We start from the raw sequence: 19,083 nt of genomic DNA on the forward strand, positions 1-19,083 counted from the left end.
ACAGTTTCAAACATATGAAACAAATATCTCCTTGCACATAATGGGCTTGAGCATATGCTTGCTTGCTTCAGGGGCTGCCAATCGAAGAACGAAGAACGTAAGTGGCGGTTTTTGTTTCCCATCACACTCTCTGAATGCTTTTTGCTTCCCATACACCAGGCACTGGCTGTACAATTCCTGACACCTGCTACCTATTCTCGAGTGCATCAAAAAGTTTCACTACATTTGCTTGAAATGTCAAATAATATAGAAAGCTGGGATTTGATAGGTCCTCCTGCTGGAGCAGGCTATGGGGAGTAGACAAAAAGCCTCCGTGTGTCAAAGATTGTGGAAGAAGTAGCACTTTGTATCCTCTTCATTCCCTCCCCTCACTTCAACCTACACTACACCAAGACTGTTTTTGAGTAGAAGAGTTGAAAGCGACTGTGTAGATCCCTCGGACAATGCGCTTATTTGACAGATGATGAAAAGGATACCCCAAGTAGTGACATGTCATGCCCAACACCATATGGTGAATTAGTTCAACAGAAGAAGGGAATAACAAAAGCTAACAGAGGAAGCCGCTGGGTCCATGCCCATATCATGCCTAGGCATTTGGCCAAAGCAATTAATCCTGTGAAAAATAATTAAAAAACTCATGGCTTTATGTAGAAATAATAATAATAAAAAGATACTAATAACAAAGCCCCTCCCCAACAAATTCTAGTTTAATTGGTTTGGAGTAAGGTCTGGTCATTGGCATCTTTGAAAGCATCACAGATGATCTTAATGTACGACTAGAATTGAGAGCTATTGGTATAGGAAAATACACTTAGATGAGAGTCTGGCAGAATGTAGCAGAAAAAATATTGGACTTGGAGTCCAGAGACCCAAGTTTGAGTCAGAACCTTTTCGAGATCATCTGTATGGCTTTGGGCAAGTTACTTAATGGCTTTTATCCTCACTTCTCCATAAATCTTCGCCTCATCTAAAATCTAAAGACCAGATGAGAGAGGCCTATAAAAAGTGCTTTGCAAACTCTGAAGTGCTGTGTCCCTGCAAGGCAAGACCCCTTGGAGACTTCTAGTGGAGCACTTCTCTACTGGTTGGTTTGCTAGTCAACTGAATTCCATTCAGCTAGTATTTATTGAATGCTTCATAGGAAACATACATTATGCTAGGTGCTGGGGATACTAAGAAGAACAAGACACAGATCCTATACTTAAGGAGCATTCAATCTTGGAAAATCAGATAGACATTTGAACAGTGAAATATTAAGAAGATGAAGAGAGATGTAGCTCCCCAGAACAGAGATAGCACGAAGGAGAAGATGCTCATTCTGGGGATGCTGGCCAGAGAAGAGGAGATGATGTTTGAGCTGTGGTTTGAACAATCTGGTCCTTTAGGTGGAAAAAAAGGAGGAGAGGGGGAGAGCTGTTCTGCGCTAAGGGGGAATTGAACACAAAGATACAGGACTGGTAATCAGCCTGTATGTTGTTATGGATGGGGCCTGGGTGGTAGGGTAGGATTCTGATCTCAACAGACCAGCCAAATTATCCCTCCACGTAGATGGACATAAATCCTATCTCTTTCAGGAGAAAGGAAAATGAAGTTAGATGGCACGCTTAATGTTACAATGGATTTTAAAAGAACAGATCAAATTAACCTTAGAGGCCCGATTATTTCTCTGAACCACAGGTAATCTGAGCTCAAAGAGTTAACACAGTCTGAAGCCCCCCATTGGCCCCAGACCCAGAAAAGTTGCTAGGTGACTTTGCAGAAGAGAAACAAATAGAAATCCTTTTCCAATTGAGAAGAAAATCAATGAGAAAAGAGGTGCTTAGGGACTTAACACATCTGCAGAGTGTTTTTCTTCTCCTTTCTCTTTTTTGGTATTTTTAACGGCATTAACACTTATAAATAGCAAAAATAATTACAGTGGTTACGTTTTGAGACTTGCAGAGGAAAACTTAGAAGGAATGCCTGGTAAGAAGGATCAAGTAACTCTAAGTATAGGCTGAGGAATAGGAAATGTTGAAGAGTTTAAAAACAATTAGAATTTAAAGTCCTGGATTTAGAACGCCAGAGACTCCTTTTTAATTTTTTTTTTTTTTTAATTTGTGGTATCCCTTTAAGAGCCATTCAGTGCAATTCATAGTCTGATTCATGCCACCAGCTGCCTCCGATTTCAGGGAAAAATGCAGAAATTTATAGGGAACTGTAAAATGGGAACAGGTTTTTACTTTTCTAAATTGAGGTTTTAACGGGCAAACTTCTGAAGGTTTAAGAAACGGCAGAGCCGAGCTGTGGGAAGCTGGTTTCTTTTCCGGTCAGGACAAATAAACACACAAACACATACCTAACTCACAAAGTGTTGGAAGAGATAAACCCATGCTCTTTGCAGAGAGGGAAAACCTAAAGTCGGCCTTGTGGGCAACAGGAGGAAAGTCACATTTGCCAGCAGACAGCACCCTACGCTGGCAGAGGGAGAAACTGAGCTTCAGCAGGAAGCTGGGGCAGGATTTGCACAAAGTCTCCCATCTCAAGCTGTGTGTCTCCGCAGTCCCAGGGGAGCGCCCAGCCCACATCTCCTTTCTCAAAGCCCCAAGGATTGATGAGAAGCCCCTGCAACACCCGCAGGACGCGCAGGTGAGTCTGCCCAGAGGCAAGGTCAAATGCTCCAGGGCTACTTGACACCTGGTTCCCAAAGGGCACCCGTGCCCCCTCCTGCCCTGGCACTCACCTCATTTTCCTGCCTGGGGTGCTCCTGGCTGCCTGGCTTTGGTCCCCTCGGCCTGACTTTCCTGTGAGCTTGTCCCCGGTGTGGTGTCAGCGATGCCTTATCTTTGTTCTGAGGTCCCTGTGTGTCTCTGGAATTGGCTGGCATTCTTCATTCAGGTCACGCCTTCCCCTGCCTGCAACAGATCCCCTCTCCCCCTCTCTCCCTCTGCCTCTTCCTCTCTCTCTCTCTCTCTCTCTCTCTCTCTCCCTCCCTCCCTCCTCTCTCTCCTCTCTCCCTCTCTCTCTCCCTCCTCTTTCTTCCCCCCTCTCTCTCTCTCTCCTCTGACTCGCTCTTACACACACTCATAGGAACCTGACAGAACAGAATCTGTCTTCTTCCTTAAAAGATCTGCTCCTCTAGTTCCTTCCTTTATCCTGTGTGGCTAGCTCCAGCTCTTGAGAGGAAACTGAGAGGCTCAAAAGGTATTTGTATCTGTGTGTCTGTGTGTGTCTGTGTGCGTGAGTGTGTAAGTGTATGTGTATGTGTGTGTGGATGTGTATGAGTGATTTGTATGAGTGAGTGTGTGTGTGTATGAATGTATTGAGTGTGTGAGTGTGTGTGTGTGTGTGTGTGTGTGGAGGGTGGAGAGAGACAAAGTCTAATTTCTCTTTAGTCTCCCTTGCCAGATGGCCGTAGTTTTCTGCTCTTCTTCAGGACACCAGCAAAAAGACACCAGTGAAGCAGAAACAACCAACTAAGAAGGAAATTCTGACATCTACACTAGGAAAGGAAAAAGGTCCAAATCCTAAAGCCTCAGTCAGCCTGCAAACAGCGAGACAGATTTTCCTGTGCACAGAGCCGTTGGCCAGGAATGTGAGGGAGCCCCAAGTCCTGCAGTTGGCTAGTGGCTCTTCTCCACTTAAAAAGCAATACTCATGCTGTTTTACCAACTCAGGGTGTTGGTAATCCAGCCAATCCAGCCCGGTGAGGATCCCTCACTGCAGGAAAGCCCGCAACCCATGGGTGTAGAAAGCCCTAGGTCTGTACACATGTCTACACTCTGAGATCGTGGAGAAATGCAGGACCAGATCTAAGCCGAGCTGAATAATAGAGGTAGTTACTCCCCCCACAACAATGACAACCAATACTGAATAGGGAGAGAGATGTCTGGGTGCAAAAAATGGATTTTACAGAGAACCTTTTCTGTGTTAGGCACAATGCTAAGCCTAAGCATCATCTCAAGCACTCCCACAAACTTGTAAGGGGCACACAATTGTACTCATTTTACAAATGAGAAAACTGAGGCTCAGAGAGTTTCGGCACCTCGCCAGGATCATCCAGCTCTCTCCTCTTTTTACTCCTTACTGCTACTACCGCTAATAGTCAACATTTATTGAGCACGGTGGGTCAGGGACTGTTATAGAGATGTGTTAATTCCTTTCAATCATCTTTATACCTTGGATAGTTGAGTAGTTGACAGATGAGGAAACTGCCCAGAGAGATTAAGTAACATGCCCAAGGTCACACAGTTGGAAAGTGCTAGGGGAAGAATCTGAGATCCTACCCACTCTGTTGCACTGCATCTCCCTCATATAGTCTAATGCATTTGGTATTTCAAATACAACACTCATGGAGAAACTCAAGTTGAGGCATCCTGAAAAGAGCAGTAGACGTAGAGTCAGACTTTAATCTTTCCTTTCTGTCCAAGCCAACTGTGCACTCTGGGTCCAATCTTTAACACCTCTGCTCCTGCTTTGCCTCTGGGGAATGAGGGTTGCTATGAGGCTGCAAGGAGATTATGGCTGTGGAAGTGCCATGTTAGCTGTCTGGCGGTGCACCTGACGTTAGGCCCCGCGTCCAGTCTGACCAACGTAGCAAAAGCATGTGCTACCCACGCTCTGACACTGCTGCTTTGGTACATTTGGGGGAACACTGGTTTGAATCTTGCTAGCATTCCCTCTGCTCCCTTTTCTCTCCAGTTTCTCTATTTTAACACTTTCAAATGTCAGTCTTGCCAGGCCTGGCATTAGTAAGAGGCTGTGGTCGATAATGTGGGTGCAAATATATGAGATGAGAGAATATGTTTGAACTCAGGCACTGTTTTAGCAAAATGTTGCTTTCTGTTTCAGGCAGAGTGAAAAAAAAAACATTTAAAAGTCCCATTAAGAAGCCTCACAGGCTCCTCAGACATCAAATGACTCTCACAAAACAACATTTTAATGATTTAAGTGTAAATGAATCTGAAACACATGGACTACATTTCTCTTGGAGTACCCAAGGGTTTCAAAACTGAAGGAGAAAGAACTTGGCTCGAAGCACAGTGCGCTGTGCAGAGGGCTTTGCCCGTCACAGACATTCCCTCTATTCATGCGGCAGCAGAGCTGGCCCTCTCCTCATTTAGGGCACATACAGGAATATGCAGTCATTTGTTCTGGGCACAGAGGGAAGAGCTTGGGAGGGAAAGCCATCAGCTTCTCCTTGTAAAGTGTCATAGAGCAATCGAGCTTCCCAGAATAATTTCCTGGCCATATTTTTTCAAGGCTGCCAATGTTCAATGGGAGGGATTTGAAATACGTTCTAAGCCAAAGTTCTGCCAATATACAGCAGATCTGATATGTGCTTCCCTGGGAGTTAGCCAAGGCTCAGATGGAATCTGCACGAAAACAGGAACTACATGGCTCAGTGAATGATCTGGGTGAGATTCAGGGCAGTTTCCCACTAGCCTAGAAGACATTGGTGAATTGTCCGGACCTTTTGATAAAGACTCTGAAGGATCATGAATAGATTATGGGAAGTAGGACGAATGTGAGAGACACTGATCTGGGAGTAGGCTCAGTGTCAGTAGGCTGACTTGTATGTGACCTTGGGCAAGTCATCTACTTTCTTGGTTGGAGGGAGGGAGAGGAGGGGCATCCATCTGCTACTATACAGTCAGGGGATTGGACCCTGTTGAGATGATGGAGCACATATAAATGAGGGTATGAAAACTGGGGAATGGTATTGCAGTGAAGGTAGTCATGTGGGTTACTCTCATGACCTGTGAAGACAGTGGAGTCCAGAGTGGCACTCTCATCTTGACACTTATTTTTATCTGTGGTCATAGCAGCATACTCAGGATTCAATCATAGGCATTCATAAAAATAATTTTTAAGAAGATTCAACTAGTTTTCAAAAAGCCTGACAGAAAGGTTAAGATATGCCCACAATGAACTAACAATATGTCACATAGAATCATAAAATGTAGAATGACAGATGTGGGCATCATACCCCTAGGTTATTGTTAGGGACAGGGATCAGAAATGTAGTTCTAAGAGAGTACATGTTATAGCATTCCTACCACTAGAACCGGGTTTGGTTTACATGCTCTACCGAAGTATTTATTATATGCAGCTCCTGAACTGAGACTTTCTGGAATCCCATGAATGTGTTAGAAAATGTAAAGTATTTGGGCAATGGGATTTTGTTGGCAAAGTCTGAAATCCAGGCTTCCTATAGAATATCTAAGAAACTGATAAATAGCCCCAAAGATGGCATATTAGAATTAAATTTTGGGTTCTACAACACATGACAATGCTAAAAGCCATTGCTTTGGATCCTGGATATCATATTATCAGAATAATACAGGGAATTAAAAAAATACCAATCCTTAAGCTTCATCCTAAGAGATTCAGATTCAGTGAATTTGGGATGGTGCTCCTGAATCTCTAATTTTAAATGCTCTCGTGGCACGATTTTGCCAACTTGGGTACAGAGATCATAATGGTGCATCTTGTAATTGATGTCATTTTAGATTTGATGAAATATCCTTAGCATGTGCCAGATACTTCCATATACATTATTACATGTAATATTCATATATTTTTACAGATGAAGACAGGAAGTTTCAGAGAGACTATGTCAACAAGAAGATGGTTGATCTGTAGAGCTCAGGCCTTCTGACCCCGGATCCAGGACTCTTTCCCCTCATCTATAGGCTCAGGATCCTGCCTATGGATTTTGAACATCCATGAGCCATGCTATCTTGTGTCTGCAAGATTGCAGGGAAGGAAAAATAATTTCTATTAGAAAATAAACTACTAGGCTCTATTATAGGCTGTACTGTGTCTTTTCAGAATTCATATGTTGAAGCTCTAACCTTACCCAGGACCTCAGAATGTGACAATTTGGAGATAGAGCCTTTGAGAGGTGATTAAGTTAAAATGGGGCCCTGATCTGATGTAATTTGTGTCCTTATAGTAAGAGGAGATTAGGACACAGACAACACAGAAAAAAAGACCACGTGAGAAAACAGTGAGAAAATGGCTATCTGCAAGCCAAGGAGAGAAACCTCAAAAGAGCATCTTGACCTTGAACTTTAAAACACATGCCAACGTCTTGATTTTGAAGTGCTAATCTCCAAAACTATAAGAAAATAAATTTCTGCTGTTTTACTACCCAGTCTGTGGTACTTTGCCATAGCCTAGCAAAGCCCTAGCAAACTGACACAAGCTCTCTTACGCAAAGTTCCTGAAAAGCATGAAACACATGTCCCCCAGGGGTGTCAGGCTGATGTCAAGTGCCACACACATGGAATTAAAAAATACTGAGTTAATTAATATTCTGATAAATAATATTTGGTAAATAATAAAAGAGACCTTCACTAATGCTTGAATAGAATTTATTTTCCTCACATAGCAGGAAGTGAGGAGGAACATAGGTCTGGGGTAGCTGCTTGACATTGTTTTCTTGTTTTCTGCTCCGCCAGCCATAGTATATGGGTTTCATCCTCATGCTTGCCACCTCATGGTCACCAAAAGGCTGCCGTAACTCCAGATGTCAAGTCCACATTCAAAACATAAAAAAATGAGGAAGAAAAAAAGGGGACTGGGGGACTTCTCCTAATGTCTCACAGACCAGAGCTGGGTCACATGGCCACCACTAACTGGAAAGGAGACTGTGAAGTCTGTTTCTTACTTTTACAGCTTTATAGAGCAGAGCCAGGTGGCAAGGAAGACAGGGATTAGAAATGGAAATTGCATGAGTCAACCTTCAATATCTGTCACGACCATATGCCAAGAAAGTCCTGCCTTTTTCATTTCTCTTTCACTCCTGATATTGTTGAGAAGAAAATCTCAAGGTGATGCCATTATGCCACTGATGCTCATTCTCATTTAATAAGGAAATACTGGTCTCAAATTCAGAGTCTTGAAGAGGCAATATTATTCTGCTAGAATTTAACAATTTTTACTCATTATTTTTATTTTTATATTTAGAGTAGCAACATACTTTCAAATATATGGATTTCAGTTAAAAAAACAAATCCAGAGTAAAATAAAAATATGAAATAAATAATAACACAGATGATATTCATGGATACAAAAAATTTATAAATGTAAGTGACTAAATATTGGAAACATTGTTCTAGAGGGTGGACACGATAAAAGCAGCTCAGCACTTTGGAATAGGACTGGCCTATGAGTCAGTATGCTGGGGTTGGGGGTCACGTTCTGCCGCAATCTCCTGTGAAGCTTTGTTTCCAGGAAGAATGTTTTCATCCTGAAAACAACTGACGAAAGCCATGCATTATTATCTGTATTTTACATATATGATTAATAATATTGAAATGAGGTCGTTGAGTCCTAGCAGAGAGAAATGTGTTGCCCAAGGTCTCTTTGAAATTAGATGGTGGGCTGAGACCATGAATCAGAGTTCCCTACTCCCATGTTATTTCCTGTTAGGTTGTTGTCACTCTATTTGAGAATGAGTATTTTGAAAAGAAAACTTACTTGTTTTTCTGAAGGCACCAAATGATCCTTGCCTGGCCAACACAGCTGGCTCTCCATGACACATTTTTATCGAACAAGGAGGTTGATGAGGTGTTTTGACCTCTCTTGAAGAGCAAAATCTTCAAGCTTCCTCAGCTGCCAGTAGGCTTATAGCTTCTAGAATCTACTTTGGTAGCTGTGTAAGAGAGGACATCTCTCTCCTTTTCCCACTTTTCAGCCTATCCTGATTCCCACCTCTTTCCTTATGCTTCAGGCCATAATCTAAGCTTATTAGTGGGCAGTGGAAGTAAATCAACTGGCCATACACATCAGCTTCTCTTGCTTTTTTGCTTTATTTCATTCAATGAAAAAAATATCTGGGAACTAGCCTTCTTTGGGTCTTCTGGCTCTCTCTTTGCTCTACTTTCTCCATGTACCTGGCCAAAGAGTGATAGGGGAGGATATTAGGATTTAAGCTCTGGCAGGCAGTGGGCATGCTCTTTTTAAACTTCTGATCAAAGGAGGCCTTGTCATGGAGCCATTGAGCTCCAGCTTTATTGGAGACCCCAAGTCTGTGGAGCCAGGTACTAGCCTAGCTGGTAACACAGGGTACCTGGTTTTCTGTTTGGTTATTGGTCCTCATGGTGATCTTGCAGAAGGAGGGGTGATGTGTAAGGAATGATCCTGGGATTCTTAAATACTTGAGACATATACCATCTGTTTCGGTTGAACTGTGTCCTTCCCAAACTCATATGTTGATGTTCTAGAATATGATTCAAGGAGAGGGATCTCAAGAGAACCCAAATCTCAGAATATGATTATAAGGAGAGAGGTCTCAAAAGAACCCGAACCTGCCAACGCCTTGATCTTAGACTTCTAGCCTCCAGAACTGTGAGAAAATAGATTTCTGCTGTGCAAGTAACCCAGTCTGGTATTTTGTTATGGCAGTCCTCGGAAACTAATACACCTTCCATATTTCCCTTACCTTTGCTCACCTAAATCCATTTTATAGCAACTATAGTTGCTATTTACTCACATTATGTCTCCTCTCTCCCAGAGGTTCCCAGATACTAAGGCCACATGGACCAAGCAGATCCAGCCATAGGACAGTATTGATTATGCCATAAGAAGCAAATGGACATTTGGGGTAAGACCATGGGGTAGGTGGGGTGGGTTCAGATCTTGGAGGAGTCACGGTCCTTATTTCCTTAACTCCCTACTGCTATTTCATGACCACTATTTTTCAGATCTATTTCCAAATTCCCTTGCTCTTCTATCACTCTAGCAAACTCTACTTATCCCTGCTACTTCTACCTTCTGACTTCTTGGTCCTATTTTTTGTTCTTTTTTAAAAGAATTTAGGCATGTGGCACCAATGCTTACCTTTCCTTCCAAGTTCCTCTTGATGTTCTGAGTGACACTAGGCTCTTGTCCTTTGACCTCCTCATCTTAAGTGATGACTTCTTCCACTTTACCCTAGCTTTACCCATACCGCATCCACCTCTGAAAGCTTCAGCTCATAACACCCCATTATCTCCTGTCTTTCTAGGTCTTTTACTCCTTCAATAACCATATAGACTCCAATCTCCAACCATATAGACTCCAATCTCCAACCATATAGACTTAAATCTCATCAAGACATCCAGTCCTTTGACGCCATTCCATTTTAAGATTAACCAATTCTCTTACCTTCACATCTTTTCTGAATCGCACAATCACCAGCACTCCTTTGCAGACTATTTTTTCCCCACTTGCTTTCTCAGCTTGGTTCTTGCTTCAGAGGAATTATTCTTTATCTTTCTAGTGAATCACTGAGAATCTAATGGAAGGTAGATTCCCTGTCTGGAATACCCCCAATAAAGCCACATAGCACACTCTCTCAATTCCTTTGACTCTTTCTAAAAGTGTTACCTTCAGGGGATCCCTGGGTGGCGCAGTGGTTTAGCTCCTGCCTTTGGCCCAGGGCACGATCCTGGAGACCCAGGATCGAATCCCACATTGGGCTCCCAGTGTATGGAGCTTGCTTCTCCCTCTGCCTGTGTCTCTGCCTCTATCTCTCTCTCTCTCTCTGTGTGACTATCATTAAAAAAAAAAAGTGTTACCTTAAAAAAAAAAGAAAAACAAAAATAAATAAAAGTGTTACCTTCTCTGTGAGATCCTTCCTGACCATTCTATGCCACTACTACTTCTATTCCTACCCACACTCACAATCTCCATATCTGGTTTCAGTCTTTTTCATGGCACTAACCACCAGCTAATATACTACTTATTTTAATTATTTATTTGTTCGTTGCTGACTTTCCATCCCATTAGAATAACAAAATCTTGAAGTGGACAGTTTTGCATTTTTTATTTAATGCTTTATTTCTAGTACCAGGCCAGTGCCTTTGACTTGTACATAGCAGGACCTTCATAAACATAAACTCAACAACAAAGAAACAATCCAATCATGAAATGGACAAAAGACATGAACAGAAATCTCATAGAGGAAGACATAGACATGGCCAACAAGCACATGAGAAAATGCTCCGCATCACTTGCCATCAGGGAAATACAAATCAAAACCACAATGAGGTACCACCTCACACCAGTGAGAATGGGGAGAATTAACAAGGCAGGAAACAGCAAATGTTGGAGAGGATAAGGAGAAAGGGGAACCCTCTTGCATTGTTGGTGGGAATGTGAACTGGTGCAGCCACTCTGGAAAACTGTGTGGAAGTTCCTCAAAGAGTTAAAAATAGACGTGCCCTATGACCCAGCAATTGCACCGCTGGGGATTTACCCCAAAGACACAGATGCAGTGAAACGCCGGGACACCTACACCCAGATGTTTCTAGCAGCAATGTCCACAATAGCCAAACTGTGGAAGGACCCTCGGTGTCATCGACAGATGAATGGATAAAGAAACTGTGGTTTATGTATACGATGGAATATTACTCAGCCATTAGAAACGACAAATACCCACCATTTGCTTCGATGTGGATGGAACTGGAGGGTATTATGCTGAGTGAAATAAGTCAATCGGAGAAGGACAAACATTGTATGTTCTCATTCATTTGGGGAATATAAAAAATAGTGAAAGGGAATAAAGAGAAAAGGAGAAAAAATGAGTGGGAAATATCAGAAAGGGAGACAGAACATGAGAGACTCCTAACTCTGGGATACGAACAAGGGGTGGTGAAAAGGGAGGTGGGTGGGGGGTGAGGGTGACTGAGTGACAGGCACTGAGGGGGGCACTTGATGGGATGAGCACTGGGTGTTATGCTATATGTTGGCAAATTGAACTCCAATAAAATGAAATTAAAAAAAATAAAAAATAAAAAAATAAAAAAAATTGTGGAATGGGCTTTCTTTGGAGAAAAATTTAAATATGCACATATTCTTAAAACTTGCTGGTAGTTAGTGCCATGAAAAAGACTGTTTTTTTTTTTGAAAAAGACTGTTGTATACTGATTACTTACAAATCTATTTCTTTAGCCTACATGTCTTTTTTTTTAAGATTTTATTTATTTTTTCATGAGAGACACAGAAAGAGAGAGAGGCAGAGACACAGGCAGAGGGAGAAGCAAGCTCCATGCAGGGAGCCTGATGGGGACTCAGTCAGGGTCTTCAGGGTCACACCCTGGGCTGAAAGGGGCACTAAACCGCTGGGCCACCCTGGCTGCCCTAGCCTACATGTCTTGCCACAGTTCCTCACTCACCAATCAAATGTCTGTCCCCACCTCCATCTGAAGTGTCCATTGGGTAGAGATTGTTATCTTTCCATCCAACCTGCTCATCCTCCTGAACCAACTATGTCCATGAACCAACATCAGCTCAGAAACTCAAGCCAGATATTTGAGTGTTGTCCCTGATTTATTTTTTCGTCCCTTCTCATATGCCATCAGTCAATCAGTTCCATTGTTTACATGTAAGTATCTTTCAAATCCAACATCAAGCATAGCTTCCATTCCCTCCTGCCCTTGCATTACTGGAAGATTATCTTAACAGCTTCCTAATTGGTTTTTCTGTCTATAGTACCATTCTTTTTTTTTTTAATTTTTTTTTATTTTATGATAGTCACACACACACACACACACACACAGAGAGAGAGAGAGAGAGAGAGAGAGAGAGAGAGAGGCAGAGACACAGGCAGAGGGAGAATCAGGCTCCATGCACCGAGATCCCGACGTGGGATTCGATCCCGAGTCTCCAGAATCGCGCCCTGGGCCAAAGGCAGGCGCCAAACCGCTGCGCCACCCAGGGATCCCTATAGTACCATTCTTATAAAAATATAAGTCTCATTAATTCTGTCCCTTTGTCAAAACTTCTTCTAAAGGCCCTCTTTGCTTAAAGAGTAAAATAAAAATGTCTTAAAATAACATTTGAACTCTGAAGCCTCATGTTGACGTGAGGTGCCATGAGATTGAAGTAGCCTGCAGTATTGAGCCAACATGTGGAGGGCAGCTGCCTTGGAAAGTCAACTGGGCCCACAGCACACTTTTCACGAGTGAGAAAAAACCCTGCTGTATGAAGCCACTGAGCTTTTGGTATTGTTTGTTTCTGTGGATGATCTGGCCTATCCTGACTTACATAGTACTTTTAAGAGAGATTGCTCTTTCACTTCTTTATTTTTCCCCACATTTAGGCACACACACTTTAATGTCTAGAACTGGTTCCAAACTAGTTGCTTAATCCAGATTCCATCATGCTCTTTCACACTTACATGCACTTACATACTTGGTTCTCATGGTCTTTAGTGCTATTCCCTTCCTTATTTGCTTATGGAATTTCCTCTAATTTATCCTTTGAAATCTTGCTTAAATGTCAGTTTTCTTTGAAATCTTGCTTAAATGTCAGTTTTCCTGGAAAATCTTCTCTGATCATCCAAAAGGGAATTAAATACTACCTTGTTCCTTACACATGCTTTAAATTATTGCATGTGTCAAATTACAAAACAAATATTTGTCTACTCATACCCTTCTTTCATTATAGTAATTCAAGAGCCTGAACAATTTCTTGGTACCTTGGGATCAGTAGTGCTTTTTGAATTGATAGATGTTCAAATACTCTTTAAAAAGGCATCAAGATAGGTAAGCACACAAATTAATTTATAATTACAAATTGTGATCATCACTATGTAGGAAGAGGACAGAATTCTATGGGAGAGACCAATAGAAGGACCTAATTTATAGTAAGTGGTCAGCAAAGTCACAATGACACGGTGGCTAAATAGAATGGGCGTAAGTTAGCTAGTGAAGGTTTGGTGGGTTCAAATGATGGATTATATTACTTGGACTTCAAGACACATATAAATTCCCTATTTCTGTATCTAATCCATAGAAATAAAAAGAAAGACTAGAAATGAGATAAATAAATGAATAGCTGCACTCAGAATCAAGATAAGGAATTATCTATGGATGAGAAAATAGGAAGGTCTGTACAAGGAGGTCTGTAGATGAGAAATTGACCATATGGAAAGCTGTCAAGGTCCCATAGGGAAGCTGGAAGCTGACAAGGCTGTAGCATGAAGTTACTTGGGAAGAAATAGAAACCGCCACTACTGAAACATTGACAAGAATCAATAAATTCTTTTTTTAATTTTAATTTTATTTTTTAAGATTTCATTTGTTTATTTATGAGAGACACAGCAAGATAGAGGCAGAGACCTAGGCAGAAAGAGAAGCAGGCTCCATGCAGAGAGCCTGATGTGGGACTCGATCCCGGGACTCTAGGCCGAAGGCAGGGACTCAGCTGCTGAGCCACCCAGGTGTCCCAAAAGATTCTTTTTAAAGATTGTATCTGGAAAAGGGATAATAAATTCAATAGGAGAATCTCATGTAAAGAAGTAAAGTTAACAGAAACATAGGAACACGATTTTAAAATAAGCTATATCCAGACATATAAAGGAGGGTGTATCATCTATGAAACAAGAAGAAGAGAAAAATTTGAAATAAGAACAGATTAAAATACAAAAAGAAGCAATTGGATGATTAATGAAATTAAAACAATAATTCTGAATTTATTAAATATAATTATGTTAAGCATAATTATTGAAATTAAAAATCAAATGCAATCATAAGTATGATAGATGAATGGTCACAAGTGAAGAATTATTTTTTTAATATTTTATTTCTTTTTTTTAATTAATTTAAAAAAATTTTTTTTATTTTTATTTATGATAATTACACACACACACACACAGAGAGAGAGAGAGAGAGAGAGAGAGAGAGAGAGAGAGGCAGAGACATAGGCAGAGGGAGAAGCAGGCTCCATGCACCGGGAGCCCAATGTGGGATTCGATCCTGGCTCTCCAGGATCGCGCCCTGGGCCAAAGGCAGGCACCAAACCGCTGCGCCACCCAGGGATCCCTATTTTATTTCTTTATTTGAGAGAGAGAGTGAGCACCAGCAGGGGTGGGGCAGAGGGAGAAGAAGGGAGTTGGATGCAGGACTCAATCTCAGGACCCTGGGATCATGAGCCAAAGGCAGATGCTTAACCGATGGAACCATCCAAGTGCCCCTCACAAGTAAAGAATTAATTAATGATCTGAAAAATCAAGCTAAGGAATTTTCCCAGATAAAGAGAACAGAAGTATGAAAGAGTAAATAGAGTATAGATTCAGAAGATCCTACATGGGTCTAATAGAATTTTCATTAAAAAAGGAATAAAGAGAAATCTTTGAAGAAATATTGGCCTCAGTTTTCCCAGAATTGAGAAAACCCATGAATTCTCAGACTGAAAGGATTTCCTTGCCTCACATAGGATACACGTGTAAAATTATACATAGATTCCTTGTAGTGAAATTTCAGCGTATCAAGGATAAAGTCAAAATTTTAAAAAATTACCAAGGAGAAGGAATGAAAACTATATTAATATCTAGATTTCCTGCCATCTACCTGGAAACAAGAGGGAAATAAAAAATGTCTTAAAGTGCAAAATACCTTTAAGCCTATCATTCTACACTAGCCAGAGGATTATGTCAGCATAGTTGAAATAAAGACATAATCAGGTTCTGAGAGCTTAGGATGTGCAGGCCCTTTCAGAAAGAATGATTGGATGATGTTGGAGATGGCTAGTGTTGGTGAAAGTGGGAAAGAGTAAACTGATACAATGCTTGTAGGAATGTATATTGGCATGGTCACTGGGAGGGTGAGCCAGAGCTATTAGTAAAATAGAAACATGCATATCTTATAAATAAGGAATCTTTTTTTTCCCTTTTTCCCCCCGTCTTCCTACCTTGATAGAAGCGCAAACTCTTCTCACTGTAGCATTCCAGCTGTTCTCTCTTTAAATCTCAGACCGAATTTGTAGGTTTTCAGGATGTTTTGAAAGTTATCTAGGTAAGTTGGGGGGGACAGGTGACTTGGGGACCCTACTCGTCTGCCATCTTGCCCCACGTCCACATAAATCAGGAATCTTACTTCAAGAACTGCCTTAGAGAAATGCTCACATGGGTGAGTATGTTCCTTTTAGCATTGTCTGTCAAGGTGAAAAGTGGGCCTCAGTAAATGTAGTATAGTCATACTATGGAATATGGAGCACCAGTAAGAGAAAAATGGGAAAGATCTATGTACAGCAACAGGGACTTATCTATAAGACTTATCACTGAGTGAAAAGGGAAGGTTGAAGAATGATATGCATGTTAGGATACCATTTATTGAGTGAAAAAACAATAGGCTCACCAAACAACACATATGTATTTTGTACATATCATAGACATTTTGTATGTATTTTCCCTGTTATAAAAGTAAGTGTGGAAGGAGGTATATCAAACATAAGCAGTTACTCATGTGGAGGATGTAGTCAAAAGGCTTCATTCCTATTTATAATAATGCAAAGCCTTTGGCGGCACCTGGATGGCTCAACTGGTTAAGCATCTGCCTTTGGCTCAGATCATGATCCCAGGGTCCTGAGATGGAGCATGACATTGGGCTCATTGCTCAGCACGGACTCTGCTTCTCTCTTTGTCCCTCCTCCACTGCTTGTGCTCTCTCTCTCTCAAATAAATAAATAGAAATCTTTTTAAGAAGCCTTTAGTGCCTGGTAGGGGTGCTTAGGCAGGGGAGTGGCACGATCCAATTTATAGTGATAAAAAGTCCCTCTGGGTATTGTCAGGATAATGGATTTGGAAAAGGGGAGGCAAGGAGGCCAGGTAGAAAGCTGCCCTAGTAGTTAGGACTTGGACTCATTCATCCATTTGGCATAGTGGGTTCAGAGCCTGGGGCCCATGAAAATGTTTTAATTAAAAAAAAAAAACAAACCTAAAACAAATATATAACAATAAACTCAGCCTGGATTATGTTTGCCTTTATACCAATGTAGTGTTAAAATATAATTTTTTATTTATATTTTAGATGGATGAAGGAGCTCATAAAGGCAAAAGTGCCTAGAACCCATAAAGTCATAAAGCAGCCCTGATTAGGAGAGACAATGGTTGGATGGATCAGTGTGGAGTCAAGTGAACAAAGGCAAAATGTGTTTTGTAATAAGAAGAGCCTGAACCTGGCCCTAAATTGAGTGAGAAGTCTGGGAAGGGAGAAAGAAAAGATAGGTCCCAGAATGCTGACTTTAGGGGGTGCTGGGGCCATTTACTGGGATGGGGAAGAGAGGAGGAAGGTCACAGGGCCCATAGGATCACAAGCCCTGCACGCCAGGCCAGCTGTGGACAAGTCACCACTGATCCAGGATCTTGAAAGGGCTGAGGACTGCCACTGAATCTTTACACAACAGGAAGACAGAAAAGATTTCTTAGCGAAGACTGACATGATCATACGTTTTTAGAAAATGAGTGTTTGATGAGCCCACGGGACACTGAAATGCATTGATGAGAGATTGGAGGATAAACCAGGAGCTAACAATACCTAAGTAGCCAGGCACCCAGATTCTCCTGCCACTCCCAGGCTCAGGAAAATGTAATGAAACTAAAGCAGTTTGGAAAAGAGCTGGAAAGACCTCCCAGCTAGACCCAGCCCAGAGCGCAGCTTGGCTGGAGCTCAGGCTCATGGGGAGCACATGGCCCTTGTGGCTGGCTGCATTCACCGGCCAAACCACAGGGCAAATTTAAACACTTCAGTTGTCACAACACAGCAAACCTGAATGACAACAGCTTTTTTAAAGCAGGACTTAAAAAACAAAAAATACTTCTTCACAAAAAACCCAAAACAAACCAGAACAAAAAAACCATCTCAGGAAAGCTGACTATCTCTCAGGCAATTGTTTTAAACGGTGGGGCCCCTAAATATTTTCAACCCTGGCCCACATGGAAGGGGCACAAAGCCCTGTGGACCTTGTTTTCACCATATCTGACCAAGAAAAAGAATGACTCTTCTGAAGACAAGGCAGTAGACCCTGATAGTTAAGTGTCTACACGTGATGTTCACCGCTGGATTATTAGGATGGTGGGGCTATGTGGGTAAGTCAGGATGACTCTTTGGGCCTGAGCTGTTTTGAGTTTTCTCTCCATAAATGGGTGGAATGATAACATTTTCCTTACATATTCTTTCAAGGACGTAGTTCTTCTTTCTTTAAGATGTATTTATTTATTTTTTTGAGAGAGATAAAGAAAGAGAGGAGCGAGACAGAGAATGGCATGGGGCAAAGGGAGAGGGAGAGAGAGAATCTCCAACAGACTCTCCACTGAGCTCAGAACCCAATGCAGGGCTCATTTCATGACCCTGAGATCATGACCTGAGCCTAAATCAAGAGTTGACACTTAACCTGCTGAGCCACCCAGATACTCCTCAAGGACATCATTATTCTTAAAGTCCTTTCAATAACAAATACCTTTGAGAATCTAACGAAGGCTGTTTATCCCAGAGAAAATTGTGTATTTAAATAAAAATTTTCCTATACCTGGGTATTTATAGGAACAGCGATTAAAAACTTGGTAATATCTTTAAACCACCTGCAAAATGCTGTCCCTTTACAGGACTCAACCTATAGTAACAATTATTAGTATCCATGGGAAGTAAGAGTAGAAGGATCATGAGCAGGATATCAACAGGCTGAAGGAAGAGCAAGGGCTATAGAAACGGCAAACCGTGAAGTGGGAAAACCAGTGATGGAGGGATTGTGCGCAACCAGTAATTGATTGATACTGACCATTTGTTGAGCATGCACTATGTGCCAGGCATCATATGCATTCTCATATTCAATCTTCACAAGTTTGTTAATGCTAGCTCCATTTTAGAGATGAGGAAACAGAAAATTAGGGTGTAAATAGTGAGGCAATAGTAGAGATAGGGGCTTACTTTTTAGTCTCTATTTCAATTCTTCATGTAGTTCTCTTTAATTTTAGGTATACGTGGAAATTTTCTTAATAAAACATTTTTGAAGTCTACTCCTTGCAATTTCTCTACCACAAGATGGCTTAATGGGAAGAGCACTATCACCAAATACCTGTTATCTGTGCAACTCTGGACATGTTGCTGTCTTCTGAGTTTCATATTTGTTCTCATCTGCAAAAGCAGAGGATTCATCTAGAATGAACTCAAAGTACTCTTCCAACCTTAGAGTCTGATTTTTTTAAAGGAGAAATTATTCATCGTTCAATAAATAATTGTCTTTGACATGTTCATGCTCCTACTTTCTCAGTAGCTTATTTTATTTTTTAAGAGAGAGAGAAAGAGAGAGAGAGAGGTGGGGAAGGGGTGGAGG

The 19,083-nt window shown here is 41.5% G+C and overlaps 1 protein-coding gene across 3 annotated transcripts in view; it reads right to left on the bottom strand.

Moving 5' to 3' along the window:
* The window catches only part of MASP1 (MBL associated serine protease 1), a 61,358-nt gene extending 58,439 nt beyond the window's left edge, over positions 1-2,919 (bottom strand). For all 3 annotated transcript variants that reach the window (XM_055308373.1, XM_055308372.1, XM_055308375.1), the window contains exon 1: positions 2,723-2,919. In XM_055308373.1, coding sequence (XP_055164348.1) covers positions 2,723-2,727 — 5 coding nt within the window. In that variant the 5' untranslated portion in view covers positions 2,728-2,919. The remainder of the gene's footprint in view (positions 1-2,722) is intronic.
* Positions 2,920-19,083: the final 16,164 nt, after the last annotated feature.

This window comes from Nyctereutes procyonoides, unplaced genomic scaffold, assembly GCF_905146905.1.
Source record: "Nyctereutes procyonoides isolate TBG_1078 unplaced genomic scaffold, NYPRO_anot_genome, whole genome shotgun sequence".
Taxonomy (NCBI): Eukaryota; Metazoa; Chordata; class Mammalia; order Carnivora; family Canidae; genus Nyctereutes; species Nyctereutes procyonoides.